At 63.8% G+C, this 17,287-nt stretch overlaps 1 protein-coding gene across 2 annotated transcripts in view; it reads right to left on the bottom strand.

Moving 5' to 3' along the window:
- Window positions 1-392: 392 nt before the first annotated feature.
- Window positions 393-17,287, bottom strand: part of CSPG4 (chondroitin sulfate proteoglycan 4) — a 34,305-nt gene continuing 17,410 nt past the window's right edge. Inside the window, exons 2-10 of one of the 2 annotated variants that reach the window (XM_075535345.1) lie at window positions 15,285-15,448; window positions 9,712-13,248; window positions 8,620-9,102; window positions 8,205-8,381; window positions 6,370-6,568; window positions 6,157-6,303; window positions 5,858-6,024; window positions 3,417-3,600; window positions 393-3,143 (exon numbers count right to left, since the gene is read on the bottom strand). In XM_075535345.1, the coding sequence (XP_075391460.1) occupies window positions 1,321-3,143; window positions 3,417-3,600; window positions 5,858-6,024; window positions 6,157-6,303; window positions 6,370-6,568; window positions 8,205-8,381; window positions 8,620-9,102; window positions 9,712-13,248; window positions 15,285-15,448 (6,881 nt within the window). In that variant the 3' untranslated portion in view covers window positions 393-1,320. The remainder of the gene's footprint in view (window positions 3,144-3,416; window positions 3,601-5,857; window positions 6,025-6,156; window positions 6,304-6,369; window positions 6,569-8,204; window positions 8,382-8,619; window positions 9,103-9,711; window positions 13,249-15,284; window positions 15,449-17,287) is intronic. The other variant, XM_075535346.1, reaches the window with a different exon arrangement.

Raw genomic sequence — 17,287 nt, 5'->3', positions numbered from 1 at the left:
TGTGTGTGTGTGTGTGTGTGTGAGAAAGCCTCCTTCAGGGAGTCAATGGGAGGGTCTGAGGCACTCACTGCAGGGTGGGGACTTCCCTGCCCCAGCCCCCCCACTTTGCCCCTCTGATAACCTGAAAGGGGTGGGTGGACCTATCTGTGGAGGCCAAACCTCTGGATGGGATGTGTCGAGCTGGGTGGTGCTGGTAAGTCAGGTGGGACACACAGCACCCCAACCGCCCGGTCCTGGGCCACCCGTTGTCCTTCTGTTTGAGCCCCTGGGTGCAGCCACGTGTCCCTCCGCCTCGTCGAGGGCCTTCCTCTTTCTGCTGCACCCCCACTTTCCCAAGCTGATGCCTCCTCCAGGGACTGGCCTCTCCTGACCACACGCCCAAGGCAGCGAGCTCCACACACCACTCAGCTTTATTGTCTTCAGGCCAGGGAGGCGGGCAGTGGGGAGTTTGGTTTGCCCTACAAAGACGGGTCCCCCTACCGACCCTGGCCGCCCATGGAGGCCAGGTGGCACCGCTGCCGCAAGGATGGCACAAACTGAACAGCACTGTGATCAGAGGCCAAAGCACCGTTTATCCAGGCCCTGTGGGGCCAGTATCCCTGATGCCTGTCCTCCACGCCCAGCCTCGGGGAGCACAGAGGCGGCAGTGCCCACCCTCGGTCTGTCAAGGTCCGGCCTCAGAGCCTGGCCATCCCATGGCTCTCGAGCTCCATCGTCCGTCCCAGCCCACTCAGCACCTTATAAAATAGCTTGTTTGCAATCTCCCTTAAATAAAGCCATCCCAGCACAACACCCCCCCAAAAAATATATTATCCTACGGCTAATGCCTTCTGGGGAGCAGAAGCTTGCTCTCTGACCTGCTCTCTGGCCGTCTGCTCCAGGGACTCCCCTCCCCCAACAATCAATCAGGGGAACCAGTTTTTCCACAACCTTCAGGCAGAGGCCAGGGGAGGTCTGGGCCAGGGCAGAAAAGCCAGGAGTCCCCCAAATGACCCCTTCCCTCCTTTAGGCACTTTCTCCTTGCCCTCCTGGAAACTTGGAGGTGCTCCCCTGCTCCCCAAGACCCCAGCCTTGATCTGGCAGCCTGAAAACTCCAAGGCAGGGGTCATCCCAGACTGCCTCCTGCCTTGAACCCCAGAGTTCTCCACACACAGGCGGGCTGGGGGAGACCCCCGCTCTTCCCTCCATCCAGGACCCCTGGACTGCCCGCACCCCCACCCCCACCAGTGTCCTCCACATCTAGCAGCTCGGGGTCAATCTCTCTGCCGGGAGCCAGGAAGCAGCGGGGCCCGGGAACGCTCGTCCCCGTCCTGGTCAGCGTCACACCCAGTACTGGCCGTTTTTGAGGGCGGGATTGGGTGTCCGGCAGAACTGCAGCAGCTCTGGGTCGGGCTGGCCGCCCGGTGGGGGACCCTGGCCAGGGACGGCGGTCAGCGGGATGGCCTGACCGGACTCCACCTTGCGGAAAGTCTCAGTGTCCCCGGCCAGGCCATTTCGGGGCTTGGCAGCCAGGATCTGGACGTCGTGCTTGCCCGTCTTGTTGCGTTTGCGGAGGTAGAAGAGCAGGGGCAGAATGAGGGCCAGGAGCAGCAGGACCAGGCACACCGGGATGATGACGCTGAACATGTTGGCCTCCAGGAAGCCCAGGAAGCCTCCCCTGGACACGGTGGGGATGGGGCTGGCCGCTGCCGGGTCTGGTGCCAGGGTCGGGCCGCTGCTCTCAGGCATCTCTGCTTCTGTCCGTGCAGCCTCGGGCAGACTGAGCAGGGCCACGCCGTAGGACCGGGCTGCGTTGTAAGGCTCCGTGGTAAAGTCCAGTGAGGCCACCGCTGGTGGGACTCCCTGTGCCCACACCTCCAGAGTGAGACTGTCGCCTGCGGGGCCGGGCGGCCTGCCCACCTCCAGCCCCAGCCTGCCAGCCTCCAGGTCCTGCTGCGTGAACTGTTCCACCAGCTGGCCGCTCCGGGGCTCCGTCCTGGCCCGGGGCAGGCGGACCACACGGCCGTGTTGGGGGCCTGCCAGGAGCCGGAAGCGGGGCACGCTGCCTGTGAGTTTGGCCAGCTCGCCCGCATCCAGGATGGCAGGGTCCAGGCGCAGGGTAGCTCCCTGGGGCCACGGCCCGCCCTCCCAGACATGCAGCAGAGCCCTGACGGTGACATTGACAGTGGCCGAGGCGTTGGCACCCCGGGCTAGTGCCAGGATGCTGAAGCAGTCTTGAGCAGAGGAGAGGTTGGTAAAAGCAAAGACCACCTGACCCTGGTCCACCTGGAGCTGGCTGAAGGCAGAGGCGGGCTGCCCGTCCACCAGGAGGTGCCCGTACTGGGGGCCTTGGGTGAGGCGGTAGGCTGCTTCGGGCTCCTCCCGATCGGAGACCACCCGGAGCTGCTGCCAGCTCAGCGAGGCCCGGCCTGCGGCTTGGGGCACCTCCAGGGGCGCCTGCAGCTGCACCTCCACGTCGGACGGCAAGATGTCCACGGCCAGGGACATGGCCAGGGGCGGGCTGGCCCCGTCGGACACGCTCAGCTGGAAGATGCCAGCCACGCTGCTCCCATTGGCCACTAAGGCCAGCCGGCCGGCATCCACATCAGCCTGGGTGAAGTGGGTCACGGGACCTGCGCCTCCGCCCTCCAGGGTCAGGAAGCCATTGTGGGGTGTCCGCAGCACCTCGTACTCGATCTCCCCCGGGGCCGAATCTGGGTCCACCACGCTCAGCTGTGCCCGGGAGATAGGGGCCCAGGACCCTCGGGTGAGCCGGAGTGGGGTGGAGGCCTGGGGCTGAGGGGGCCGCTCGTTCACGTCATGCACCGTGATGATAAAGACCTCAGAGGTTTGTGGCCCTGCCACCGAGGCCCCCGCCGGCCCCTGGAGGTGGGCACGGAAGCGGAAGCTGTCCTGCTGGGAGCCCCCTCCGCCGTGGGCGTATGCCAGCTGCCCCTGGGCCAGCTGGGACTGCAGGAAGTGGGGCTGCCCGGCATGAAGGGGTTCCCCGGACACCAGCAGCTGGCCGCGGGTGGGGAACTGTGTGACCCGGAAGAGCACATCATGCTCACGGCGCTGGGGCAGCGGCGTGCTGGCCAGCAGGTTGGAGGCATCCAGGTGGGTCACCGTGATCTCAGCCCGCTGTCCCTCAGGGACCCAGAGACCTGGCAGTAGGACATAAGCTGTGAGTGTCCAGTCTGCCAGGGCTGGACCGTGGACCCCAAGGCAGGGTTGTGGCCTGCTCTCTGGAGACCAGGCAATCCCAGGGTGGGACTTCAGGGGCACCTCTCAGGCCCAGGTCCCAGGAGCATAGGTCTGTGGCCCCTAGACAGCTCACCCACCCTCCCTATAACCTCCCAGGTCCTGGGGGTTGGACACAGGAGGTTCCCCCAGCAGATGCCCCCTACCCAGCCTGGTTGGTTCACCCCACTGGTCACCTTTGTTCCTCCAGAGGCGACTGGGGCGCTGGGGGCAGGCAGCCTCGAAGGACACGGTCACAGAAAGGGTGGCGGCCAAGTCGGAGGCAGGAGGCGAGGACAGCAGGAGCTCCAGGGTGTCACGGACCTCCCAGAAGGGCTCGGCAGGCATCTCGTGTTCATAAAGAATGTGCCCAGCAGACACCTGGGGGAGACACCTGTGTTGGGGCAAGAGGCAGGCCCAGCCTGTGGTGCCTACACCCAGGCTGGCATAGACTGGGCCCCTGGGGCCTCTCTGGCTGACCCTCTGGGCCCAGCCTCGGGGCTCTCTCAGCTGTGTCTGGCTCCACTCTCCCTCACTGTCAACTAGGTTCCCACTGGTCAGCTGCCGGAGTTCAAATCCTGTCTCTGGCACCTTGGGCAGGTCAGCTCGTCTTGGTGAGGCTCGAGGCTTCTGTCTAAAGCCAGGCACTTCTGCCCTTACTGGCTCTCACCCTCTTGCGGGCTGGTCTCCCTTCTCTCTCAGGGCCTCGGAGTGCCCTCTGATGGACTGTCCCAGAAGTTCTCCTTTGGCCGTCAGTTCTGGCCCACCCATGTATATACCACGTAGACCATGCATCCCCATCTCCCTAGCTCTCTTCTCTCCTGCAGTCAAACTCTGTCCACAGGGCTGCCTCAAACACATTCCATCCGGGTCACTGCCCCTTCTCGACCCCCCACCGAGAGCACACCTTCCTCCCAGATCCTCCAGGCTCTCCCAGCTTCCTCTGGCTCACCAAAGTTGTGTCATCACTTGCCCCTTGCCCGGCAGGTTCTCTTCTACCCGTGCCCCCCCACCCCCATGGTCTCCCCCAGTTTCAGGGCTCCAGTGCCAGCTCCACCAGGGCCCCCTTCTCTGTAGCCCCAGGCCAACTGTGTTCTCCAGAATCCAGAATCTTCTCCCAAGCTCTGTGTGGATCTGGCAGCTGCTCAAACTCAACCTGCGCCAATGCCCCCCTCCCCTCCCCCACCCAGCTCCCCGCTCCACCACCTCCCTCACTTTGGATGATGCCACGCCAGGCCCGTGGGCTCCTTCTTGGCTCTCCTGGCACGCCGCGCTCTGTCTTCCTGCCCCAGAGTAGCCCCTCTCACTAGTTTGCTCCTCCCGCAGGTCCCACAAGGAGCCTTTCAGAATGTGAGGGGGCAGAGGGCATTCTGTAGCTTCACCTTGGACCACAGACCCCCTCTGGAGCCTGACATCTTGCTGCCTCCTAGTGCCTACTGCTGCTGGCACATGTGTGACTGACCCCGAGGGAGGGGCAGCTGTCATCTCATCAGGAGGTGTGCTTCCTCCCCTATTTATCAAAGGCCATCTTCTTGACACATCTCAGCTTTCACTCCCCCCCCCACAATTAGGAGACAGGGAACTGTGGGACTTGCCTAATAAGGAGAGTGGGGGGCTGACTGGGGTCTCTGAGGGTCAGGAGCAGCAGGGGGCTGGTGAACAGGAAGGGGAGTGGTACCAGCTAAAGGAAGCATAGGGCCCGGGGTGGTGGGCAGGCTGGGGTGGGGGAAGCAGGCTGGGGTGGGAGGAGCAGGCTGGGGTGGGGGTGGCAGGCTGGGGTGGGGGGAGCAGGCTGGGGTGGGGGGGCAGGCTGGGGTGGGGGTGGCAGGCTGGGGTGCGGGGAGCAGGCTGGGGTGGGGGGAGTAGGCTGGGGTGGGGGTGGCAGGCTGGGGTGGGGGAAGCAAGCTGGGGTGGGGGTGGCAGGCTGGGGTGGGGGGAGCAGGCTGGGGTGGGGGGTCGTGGTGCCCAGCACAGCTGATTGCCCAGGAGAGATCACGGTTTTATGTGCAATCTCCCAAATGTTCCGAGCGTAAATGCACCAAGCAGCCAGATCAGCCCCGCCTGGGAGCAGACGTGGCTGTTGGCCCAGGCTAAGGGTAGGGAGGGAGGTAGTCAAGATTCCTGGGAGTGGGCTGGAGGGCTCGATCCTGGGGCACAGGCCCTTCTGCAGAAGGGGGCGCTGGGGATGGTGAGGTCACACAGGCAAGGTGGGAGGGGTCTGACCCCAAACTCTGGGAGTAGGCAGTCCCCCTCCATGGACGCTATCTCACCCTGGCAGTTGGAGGGCAGCTTTGGCTTTGCCCCTAAGGAGCCCAGTGCTTGGAATCGTTTCCTCATCTCTCTGAGCCTCAGTTTCCATAACTGTACATGGGCCTCTGCCCCCTGGCAGGCTCAGCGCTCAGTGCTGTGGGACAAAGGCGTTGCCAACACGCCCAGTGCCTGCTTTCTCGGGAGGGAGGGGCACAGGGGGCTATGATGGGTCTGCCAAGCAGGCTCTTCTCAGCTGCCCTGCTGGCTCGGCCAGCCTGGACCCCTAGTGGCCAATCGACCTACTCCTTCATATTGCTGGGGCATGGGGAAGCTCCAGGTGACTGTGGGGCACTCTCCCCAGTGCCCGGGCACAGAGCGGGGCTCTTACCTCAGCCTGTGTGAAGTTCACCAGGGCTGCCCCGGTGCTGGACTGCTGGGTGTGCAGCAGCCGACCCAGCCGGGGGCCCCTCACCACGCGGTAGAGCAGATGCCGGGGGTCCGTGCCTTCGCTGGAGCTGGCTCTCAGAATGTGGTTGCTAAGGGGCTGGGTGAACCCTGAGGGAGATGAAGGGGGCCTGTCAGCCTTTGCCGGAGCCCCGGCTCGGGCTCAGCCTGGGACGGCCGAAGTTGCGTGACCCTGGTATGCTATCTGACCGCTCTACCCCCAGGAGTGCCCAGCAGACCCACCTGGGCAGATGGTCAGCGTCCGGCTGCCCTCCAGGGAGAGGAGAAGCGGCTTGCGGGCCACCACACGGAAGAAGTGTCCAGGGGATGTGTGCACGCCATCCGAGAGGCTGAAGTGGAAGCCTCCGTCCAGGGCTCCTGAGGACAGACCTGGAGCTGAGTCTTGTGGGCCCCACCCAGCCCCCACCCATGAGGGGGCCCTTTCCCAACACCCACCTGTGTGTGTGAACAGCACCAGGGCGCTGTCCAGCTGGGCCTGCGTGAAGCTGCGGACCTCGGTGTCCCGGGCCTCCAGCAACACCACTCGCCCGTTGCGGGGAGGCTCAATGTTGTAGACCAGGTCCTCAGGCTCTGAGTCTCTGTCTGTGGCCCTGAGGGCTTCCGGGGGGATGGGCGCAGTGGCCCCCTCCCATATCTGGGGACACAGGCCTGTGAAGGTGCTGCCCCTCCATGCTCCCGCCCCCTCCCCACCCAGGCCCTCCCTGGGACCACAGCCAGGGTTCCAACACTTCTCCTGAGCCCTGTTCACCTTTCTTGTTGCCCAGGGCCCCCAGCACCCTCCTGACTATCGGCCCTGGTCTGATCTGTGCCTCAAGGCCAGCCCAGGTCCCCCACCTCTGCAAGCCCGCATCTCTCCGCCTCACCAAGCTCTCCGACCTCAGCCCTGCACCCCGCGCCGCTGGCTGGGCCCTCTCTTCCTGGTAGGGCTGCTCTTGCCTTGCCTCAGAGGCAGGTTCTCCCAGCAGCGAGGAAGGTGAGGGGGCACCCAGGGCTGAGAATGGCTGGGTTCCTGAGGGCCTGGGTGGGGGTGGGCCGGAGAGGGGATACAGGGGCTGAAACACTGCTGGCTTGATGGCCCAGGTGTCTGGCTGTCCAGGGCCCTAGGTAGGTAGGGCAGGGGTGCCGTGTACAGCCTGGTCCTCCCCACAAGCAGGGAGTACCCAGTTTCTCCTCTGCCCACAGGGCAGGGTCCTGCTGCACCGGCAACTGGAGGCCAGTGCAGGAGGAAAACACAAGACACACTCACTGCCGTCGAGTCCCTGCCGACTCAGAGCGACCCTACGGGACAGGGCCCAGCTGCCCTGTGGGTTTCTGAGACTGTCACTCTTTCTACCAGGCTTGGCTGGGGGCTTCTGAAGGCTGACATTGCAGTTAGCAGCCCCTCGGGTGCCCACTCCATTGCCAGGGTGCCTCCAGTGTTGGGGAGAGGCTCCCATATCCAAAAAGTAGGCCCCGTGGGATTCATGGGCTCCCTAGGCGCACCCCTGCCAGCCTCTGGAAGACTGCAGGCTGAGCTTTGGAAGGAGAGGCCACGATGTATGGGTGGGGCTTCCGTGCCCGGCCCGGCACCAATCATGGGTGGCCAGCACCACCTGGTGGCCAGTTGCTGCACAGCTACAGCCCCAAGGAAGCCCTGCCTCTGCCCACCCACCACTTACCAATACCCACACATCTATACCACCAGAGGCCCCAGTCAGCCCGCTTTTGAAACTCCCCACCCCCAAGGCCGGCACGTGCAGTCCTGTCCACCCAGCACTGTTTCGGTGCGGATGAGGTCAAGCTTTTGTGATCTGGAGAAGTTCTATCATCTCGCTGGGCCTCAGCGTTTCCCTCTGCTGAGTGTGGGCACAGTTGCCCTGCCATGGGGTCTAAGACGGAGACCCCAGAACCCAGCTGTCGCCTTCATTTACTTAATACCCCCTCCACCCTGAGCTCACCCTCAGGGCTGGAAGAGGCTTCCTCCTGGAGTTTGATCCTGAGCCCCAGAAAAGGCCGCCTGTTCTGTGCAAGCCCAAGGGACAGCAGGGCCCCAGCGTGGTCATTCCCAGGCTGCTCACTGTCCTCCTAAGTGCCCAGGAATGAGACTGCTCACCTGTGTCCCTGTCCACAGCATTAGCTCATCTCACCTCCCAGCCACACAGCGAAGCACCTGACAGGATGCCCATTTTGCACAGGACACGGAGGCTCAGAGTGGGGCAATGGCCTGCTCAGAAGGACAGACCCTGGTCTACTCGCTGACAGGTGGGGGGCAGCCCCGGGAACGCTCTCACCTGGAGGCCTGTGTTGGTGGTGAGGATGGGGGGCTGGTCGTTGACGGGCATGACCGTGATGGTGAAGGCCACGGGCTGGCTCTGGCGGTCTATCTCTGAGGCATTGGCCACCAGGACGAAGGTGTCCATCCGGGTCTCGCTCCCATCATGCACATAGCGGATCAGCTGCTGCTCCACCTACAGGGAGACGTGTGTGTGTGTGTGTGTGTGCGCGCGCGCGCGTGCTGGGCTGCAGGTCCACGGGCACCGGCTCTCATTCAGCCCCACACCTGCACGCCCCTCCAGAGCATCGCTGTCTGCAGGGGGAATGGGAGTCATGCTGTCTGGGTTCCTGAGTGAGGGGAGGCCCTGGGGCTGCCCCCCACAGCCTGCCCCAGAGCTGTACTGCACACCTGGGCCCTCTGGGCTCCCATACCTCTCTCCAGGAGAAGGCCGGGAGGCTCTGCTCTTGAGGTCCGTCCTCCCTCTGCAGGGCCCCGTGCTGGGGCGGCTCCAGCACCTGCAGGACCACGCCGGACAGCGAGGGGAAGTAGGGCCCGGAGACGCGCAGCAGCGGCGGGGCCAGGGTGCGGGTGCCCCCCTCAGGGACACTGAAGTTCTGTGTCTCCAGAGGGATGGCGGTGGGCAGCACCTCCAGCTCCATGAGGACACCCTCCAAGGGCGTGCCCAGGCCTGAGGCCACGTCCAGGGTGAAGGCATCCCTCCAGGCATCGGGGCGGGAGTGCAGGTACAGCACCTGGCCTGCATCCACTGCCTCCTGGGAGAAGCTCTGCACAGGGTCCAGGCTGGGCGGCTGGTCCTCAGAGGCTCCTTGGGACACCATTACCAAGTAGCCCGCGCTGGGCGGGGTCTTCACGGAGAACACAATGTCTGCGGCAGGCACGTCCTCCTGGGCGGCCTGGTCAACACAAGGTCACGGGGACAGGACTCAGGTCAGAGGAGGAGGCTGGCTTGACCCAGAGCTCAGAACAGGCCCACTGTCCACATGTCTCACTGCCCCAGGGAAGTATGAAAGGCACACTCCCCTGCACACATGCACGCACACACACCACCCAGACACACAGCTGATCAGAGGGGGCATGCGTACATGATACACACATGTACACATCACACACACACTGCCCTTAAAGCTTGACCCCCAAACTGCCTCCTCTGGGGGGCGCTTGCTGGCGGCCCACACGTGTCACCTGTTTTCCCAGAAGCCCTTTGGGGGTAGCTAAGCCCCTCCCACAGCCAGCTTCCCAGGGACCACGCTCCACTTTGGAGAGCCTGTGATTTTGGGGCCGGCAGTGTGCTTTTTTGGCCAGCGTGCAACATGCGTGCACACACACAACCCCCAGGCAGACAGTACAACCTATGAACTCCTCAGCGGTCTTCGCACATGCTACACACGCAGGTGTACACTCAGAACAAGCACGCACATTTGTCACAGGCCAGCCAGTCAGACCCTAAAGCACACACATCTAGATCCAGGTGTGAGGCCCTGTAGGCCAGCTGCTGCCCTCACCTGCAGCTGGTCGTGCCTGATCTCAGCGGCTTCTCCCTGGAAGACGTAGACCTTCTTGTGCTTGACCAGGTGCAGCGGGGGCAGTGGGCCCTCTAGGGCGATGGTCACCTGCAGGCTGGCATCTGTGCGCACGGAGCCCGCCTCCACAGAGAGGGCCAGAGTGTCTCGGGTGCTGAGGCTGCCATTGTGGTGGTAGACGACGGTCCCGTCCAGCAGGTCCTGCTGGGAGAAGGCCGAGGCCGGCTGGCCAGCCTGGAGCAGCTGCCCCCAGCGTGGGCCGGAGGTGACCTGGTAGCGGATTTCGTCCCCAGTGCGGATGTCCAGGTTGGTGTCCAGGTGGAGCACGGCCGTGTCGATGGTGCCCTGGCCCCCCTGGGGGACCACGAGGCCAGAGCCATTGGCCACACGGAGGTAGGGCTCCGAGGCCTGCACCTCGAGCAGGGCGGTGGCCTGGTGCTGTCCGTCGGACACCTGCAGCTGGATCCAGCCGCGGTCGGCGCCCGAGTGCACGAACAGGACCCGCCTCTTGCGGAGATCCTCCTGGGTGAAGCGGTAGATGGGCCGTGAGGGTTCGTCCACTGCCACGATGCTGCCGAAGAGGAGGTCTTTGCGGGTCAGCACCAGCTGGGCGTCGGCTGAGCCCGAGTCCGAGTCGCTGAAGGCCACATCGTCGGTGGTAAGCAGCCGCTGCCCGCCCCGAGCCACGTGGAAGACGTGGCTGACAGTCTGCACAGGGGCGTGGTCATTCACGGGCTGGATGGCCACTCGGAAGACGCCCCGGACCTCCTCCCAGGCCGTGCCCCCGCTGCCCTCGCCCTGGCGGGTGGCCACAAACGGGATGTCATCTTCGGTGGTCTCGGAGTCGTCATGCTGGTAGACCAGCTGGCCACGCAGCAGGTCCTCGTTGGTGAAGGACATCACCGTGGCGTCCTGGTCCTGCGTGTCCCGCCACACCAGCCTCCCGTGGCGGGGCCGCTCCATGACCTCGTAGAGGTAGCTGGCGCTGTTGAGGGTCTTCACGAAGAGGTGGTCGGCAGAGATGACGGCTTCGCCGCCCTCGGGCACCGAGAGCAGGACGTTGGTGAGGACAGGGGCGCTGGGGTCCCCGCCGATGTGGATGGGGAAGGTGTAGAGGGGGGAGAAGTGTGGTGGGGCCGTGACACGGAAATGGAAGGCGTCCTCCACGGCCTCCGAGGCCCGAGCGGTGGCCCCATAGGTCACCCGCCCAGCCTGCAGGTCATCCTGGGTGAAGCCCTGCCCGGCGGACAGCCGGGTGCCCTGCAGCCGGAGGTTCCCCTTCGTGGGGGCCTGCACCACCTCGTAGTGGAAGGAGGCTTGGCTCGGGCCTGCGCCCTCCACAGTGGCTTCCAGGTGGGCTGTGGTCAGGGCCTCCTGCCGGCCGTTTTGAGTGTGCAAGGGCTCCAGCTGCAGCAGCCAGATGTCGGCCCTCTGCACGCTCACTGGGAAGGACAGGTTGCTCAGCATCTCCCGGCCCACCTGCACCTCCAGGGCCAGGTCCTCCACCGTGTCCTCCGCGCGGCGGTCAGGGTCGGTGCTCAGGTACCGCACACGGCCCTGCTCCACGTCGTGCTGGTGGAAGGCCTGCGTGGCCCGCCACTCTGCGCCCTCCATCCCACCAGCCCCCTGCTTCTGCAGCTCCCCGAAACGCAGGCCTCCGGTGAGCCGGAACAGCACGCTGACGTCCTGCCCCACCGCGTTGGTCTCCACCGACAGGTTGGTGGGCAGGATGGGTGCCGCTGAGCCCTGTGCCAGGCGGAGCCCTGTATTGTGGAGGAGCCGGATGGCCGGCTGGACGGCCACCACTTTCAGTGTGGCCGGGGGACTGGCTTGCAACCCGTCGCTGACCCGGAACGTCAGGTCCTGTGCGGGGCCGCCGCGGTGGATGTAGACCAGGCTGCCCGCCTCCAGCTCACGGCAGGAGAACTCGGTGGCCGGTTGCCCGGGCTGATCCCGGCGCTCCACGGGGAGGCCGGAGGGACTGCCCAGCAGCTGGAAGGTGAGGCCCTCACAGGCCGAGTCCGGGTCATAGGCCTGGAAGACCTCGGGCCCCAGAGGCTTCTGCGTGTGCTCCAGGATCACCATGAGGCTGCCGTGCGGGAAGACGAGGCGCGGAGGGTCGTTGACGGGGTTGACCTGGATGGGCAGGATGTAGGTCTGGCCGCGCCGCAGGCAGGAGGGCACCGGCCCCCGCGCGGTCACGGACACCTCGAGCACCAGCTGGTCGGTCGGCTCCTCGGCTCCGTCGTGCACGAAGCGGGCCTTGCGGTTGACCACGTCCAGCAGGGTGAACATCTTCCGCGCCTGGGCGCCCGGGATGTCCAGCTCCAGCTCCCCGTGGCGCGCCCCTTGGAGCACGCTGAACAAAACCTGCGATTTGCGCAGCTCCGCCTCGCTCAGGTCCAGGGTGGGCTGCACGTGCCGCCACTCGAGCCAGGCAGCGCCGCCCTCGGCCACCACCAGCGGGCTGATGGTCAGCAGGCGGGTGAAATTGGCATAGAGGGGCGGAAGCCCCGCCTCGGGGGTGCAGGGCTCGGGCAGCTCCAGGGCGGGCCAGGCCTCGGGGGCCAAGGTGGAGAAGGCTTCGTAGGGGCCGTAGGCTTCCTCCTCATACTCCTCCTCCTCCGGCCTGCAGCCCGCCGCCATGTGGCGCGTCAGCAGAGCATCCCGGAGCCCGTGCCGCTGGCCGTCGACACTGAGGTCCTCCATGCAGCCCAGCAGGGAGGCGTTGGCCGCGCCTGGGGCCAGGCCCAGCCGGTGCTCCTGGAGGTGGCGAGAGGCCTCCGCGTCCAGGCCCCCGAGGAGGAGGCTGCCATGGGGCTCCAGGTAGCTGGGGACCCCTCGGTTGGAGGTGCGGGTAGGGTACTGGTCCACGGAGATCTCCAGCCGATGAGTGTCCACGTGGACGCTGATCTCGTGGGGCAGTCCGTCAGCCACGGGCACACTGTTGTGGAGCAGGACGGTGCCCTGGCCTTTCTCCACCATGGCCCGCAGGTGGCCCTCAAAGACATCGATGTAGATGAAGTCCCCATGCTGGCCACCCGCCTGGAAGGCCAGGGGCGCCTGGCGGCTTCTTGTGGTGAGCGTAAACTCCAGGCTACCCTCCTCTCGAATGCCCCAGGCAGGGAAGGCGGCCAGAGAGTGGGGCCCGGAGAAGCCCAGGGCCACGTCATCCCCCGCAGAAAACTCCTCTGCACAGCCCTCCGGCACATCTGGGGTCAGCGGCCGGAGGAGGCTTCGGCCATTGAGGGTGGCTCCATGGAGGCAGCCCCTCAGGGGGCGGCTGGCTCCCCTTAGGTAGGTCAGGCTGAGGCTCCCAGCACCCCCTAAGAAGAGCCCGTAGGGAACCTCCAGGGGGGCTCCCGGGGCGGGGCCCGAGGCATTCAGGTGACCATCCACTGAGAGCACGGCCCAGCTGTCCGTCACCACGAGTGCCACGGTGTGGGGAGCGGAGTCGCTCAGCAGCATCTCTGCGGGAGTCTGCAGCCTCAGCACCTCCTGGCCCAGGACGAGTCTGACCTGGGGAGAAAGGGGGACAGTGGAGTTGGAGGAGAACCCAACCGGAGTTCATCCTGCTCCTGTGCAAACACACCGAGTCCCTCAACCCTGGGGCCCCCAGAGCCCAGGCCTCCTCTGGGCACCTCTGCATTCAGTGCTCACATACTCCCCAAACTCAAGCCCCCCCAGGCCTGCTTGGGCTCTGGGGGCCCCGATGGGGGTCAGATGTGGTCCTTGCCCACAAGAGACTGACGGGGAACCAGGTGCCCTTCTAGAATGCCACTCCTCGTGTTGTATCCTTTCCTTGGCTGAGATTTGCCAGGAAATCACCGTGTCAATTGGAAAGTGTTCACTCTGGAAAAATGGGCACCCCTGGTAGCATAGTGAGTTACTCATTGGGCCGCTAACTGCAAGGTCACCAGTTCGAAGCCACCAGCCTCTCTGAGGGTGAAAATGAGACTTTCTACTCCCATACAGAGTTAGTCTTGGAAACTCACCGGGAAAGTTCTACCCTGCCCTCTGACTCAGTGGCTGTGGGCCTGCAGTAAGTGGCAGCGTGGACCCCCCCCTGGTGAGTTCCCCAAGGACAGCCCACTGCCCAGGGACAAGGGAGCCCAATTAGATACTCTGCTTGGAATGTTTCCAAGAGGAAAGGTCCCTGACCTGGGGAGGTGGAGAGGGGAAAGAGGCTCACGAACACACACCAGAACCAGAAGTAGCCTGGGTGGTGGCCAAACACTGGAATCGAGAGAGCAAAGACCTAGAAGCTATGACCTCGGGGGTCATAGCACGCAGCACGCCCCCTTCGGGTGTGGCACCAGTACCCTGGCAGGGGAGACAGCAGAGCCAGACTGTACCTGGCGGCCAGGCTTCAACAGTGACACCTGGTGGCAGTGAGAAGCTATGGTAGGAGCAGCCCCATCAGGCCACAGTCCTACGTCCACTGGGGTGCAGAAGCAAATGGATCCTCAAATTTCGGCTGGGTAAGACCCTAGAGGAGTCCCTCAGTGGTGCTGGGTTACTAATGGAAAGGTTGGCTATTCAAATCCACTCAGTGTCCCCTGGGAAGACAGGTTGAGAGATCTCACTGTGAGGCTTGGTCTTGGAAATGCAACAGAGTGTCCAGGAGTCAAGGTCAACTCAACTGCCCACTAACCATAGCAACAAGAGTCAGAACTCCCCAAACCCTTCATGGTTGGGAGGAAGGCTCAGGAGGGGGTCGGAAGACCCCCTGTGGATCCAGCTTGTGCTGACTGGAACCGGGGAGCGGCAGGAAGTAGGAGTGGTCTCAAGGCAAGGACTCTCCTCAGCATGCATGTGAGGCTGGACTCTGAAGCAGAAGACCGAATTTCAGAAGGAGAATCGGCGCATTTCAGTCGCGTGAAGGATCGGAGCACGTTTGGTAAGGGATGTGGAAAGTACCAGGGACTGCCAAAAGAACCAACGGATCTGTCTTCAGGGGAAAATACTGCCAGAATGTTCCTCAGAGCCAAGGATGAATGTTCCTCAGAGCCAATATGAGAATGCCATCTCATATTGTTTGGGCATGTGGTTGGGGGAGGCCAGCCCCTGGAGAAGGGCGTCCTGCTTGGTAAAGCAGGGCCGTGGGACAAGAGGAAGGCCCTCGGTGACATGGGTGGATACAGCGGGGAGTTCAAAGCTAAGGATGGTGTTCCGTACTGCCACACGTGGGTCACCATGGGCACCTCACATCGCCCTCAGCAGCAGGCAGTGGCAGTAGAGGGTGATGCTGATGCCACGGCAGAGGGGTACCGAGGGGGTACTGGCAGCTCTGGAGAGGGTAGGTGCCTGGGCAACACTTCCTGGAGGAAGGGAAGTCTAGGCTGGGCCAAGGTGTGGAGCCTCCCCGCCCCGCCCCGCAGACGAGTGAAAGTAGCTCCGTGCAGTTCGAGCTCTCTCCACTAGGGGCTGTGTGAGCACGGGGATGAACGGGCGTGAACGCGAGGTGAAAGTGATGTGTAGAGGGGTCACACAGTCCGTGGGAGGCCACTGAACACAAGAGGAGGCCCACCCCCGTCCCCTGGGATGTCACTGACCTGCAGGTGTCCAGAATGTAGCTGCAGCAGGAGGTGGTCAGCCGGGCCTGCGGCCAGGAGCAGCAGGGCTTCGGGCTGGGCTGTGGAGAACTGCAGCTGCAGGTCTATGTGGGTCAGGGCCATGGCCATGGGCACCTCCAGGTGGTTCTCTCCGAAGAAGGAGGCTGTGTCAGGGAGGGGGGAGGCAGGGAGGGGCTGTGGTCAAGACTCAGGAGGAGGAGGCTGCAGGGGGTGGGGGGCCATGCCGGGGCAGCCTCCCGGCTCTCCTATGCGCTCTGTCCTATGGGCACCTGCCAGATCCCAGAACTTCCTTGGTCTTGGCACCAGGATCTGGCCTCCAAAGGTGGTCAAAACCCAGCAACTTGGGCCTCTTTCTGGGAACTTGCTGGGGCCAGAGCTTTGGCCAGCTCTGACCCCCCTCCTTGGGACCTCGATGGACTCTCCATCCAGCCTCTCCATAGCTCAGAGGGAAAGGCCACTGGTCTAATCCCTTGACTGGGTGGCTGCCTCTCTGAGGAGAACCAGGCCTGCCCCAAAGTGACTCGGATCTGACTCCTGCCTGAATGTGGGTACCCTGCACGCCACAGTCATGCTGTGCCCCCCTCCAGGGACTGGCTGGAGCCATGGCTAGTGTCCAGTGGTGGCGCTGAGATGGGAAGCCACCTCTTTCTCGTCCAGGCCAGGCTGCACTCAGGGTGGGCGGGACAGCCAGCTGGCCAGAGTCCTCTGAGGAGCAAAAGCTGAAGCCAGAAAGAGACCATGTGCAGTGCTGGATCCCAAACAGGCTCCACCCCCGTGCTGCTTCCTGCTGTAGTGTTATTACTGGTCCCTGGTGAGTGCTCACACCGGGCCCTATTGTTCTTGTGTTGGCCAAGCAGCAGGCTGAGCATGGCTGAGCGTCCTTCCAGCCAAGGGTGAGGCTGGAGGACAGGGCCCGAGAGGTGCTGGGCATCCACTGGGCAGCCAAGAGGGCTTCCCAGGGTAGCAGGCCACATCTGTGTTTGCCCAAGGTCAGGGGCTTCACGGGCACGGCCCTTTCCTCCCACACGGGGCTCCTTTTAAATGGCCACCTCCTCTCGGCAGTTTCTCCAAATTAGCTCCCCTTGAGCTCCATGGTCACACATTGGGCTACTAACCGCAAGGTCTGCAGTTCAAAACCACCAGCCGCTCATGGGAGGAAGATGAGGCTCCTATTCCTTGGAAACCCACAGGAGCAGTTCGACCCTGTCCTGTCGGGGGTCTCTTTGAGTTGGGATCGACTCGCATTTGTGGGTTTGGTTTCTGGCTGCACCTGCTGTTAGTCACTGTCGACTCCGGCCCATGGCGGCCCCGCGTGTGCAGGGTAGAACTGCTCTGTAGGGTTTTCCAGGCCGGAACTTTTGGAGGCAGATCACCAGGCCTTGCTTCTGACTTGCCTCTGGGCAGGGGTAAGTCCCCAGCCAACAGGCCTGTAGCCGAGTGCTTCACTATTGCACCACTAGGGCCTTTGCCAAGTGTCAATTGAGTCTCGCCCCCCTCACACCCGCCCCCCCGAGATGTCCCAGGCTGGAGGTGGGGGTGGGGGGCAGACAAGAGTGGGTTACAAACAACAGTGATTCATCCTTGCGGGCTCCCCCAGCCTCATGTGAGTAAAGCCAAGGCTGATGGATGGCTCTGATAGGGATGTTCTGGCACCAGCCAGATACATGCCGTATCTAGCCAGCTCTAACCAGCTGACTTCCGTTCCTGCTAGGGGTGGCAGAGACTGATAATGGTCTTCCCGGGCTGAGCTACAGGCCCCCTCCCGCCACCCCCAGTTATCACCTCTCACCAGCACTTGTGGACACTAGAACCCCCATCTGGGAGGCAGAGAATCACACAAGGACAGCCAAGCCATCTCACGGCCAGGAAGGGACTCAGTACATGGAGCTGGTGAGAGGGGATGGCCTGTGCCAGGTTGGGGCGGGGAGGGGCGTGGTGGTGGTGGCTTATCTGCAAGGACACTGGCTCTTACGGGCAAACCA

Source organism: Tenrec ecaudatus, chromosome 17, assembly GCF_050624435.1.
Source record: "Tenrec ecaudatus isolate mTenEca1 chromosome 17, mTenEca1.hap1, whole genome shotgun sequence".
In the NCBI taxonomy this organism is placed as follows: domain Eukaryota; kingdom Metazoa; phylum Chordata; class Mammalia; order Afrosoricida; family Tenrecidae; genus Tenrec; species Tenrec ecaudatus.
The sequence above is the reverse complement of the archived record's forward strand: the minus strand, read 5'-3'. Positions and strand labels throughout refer to the sequence as shown.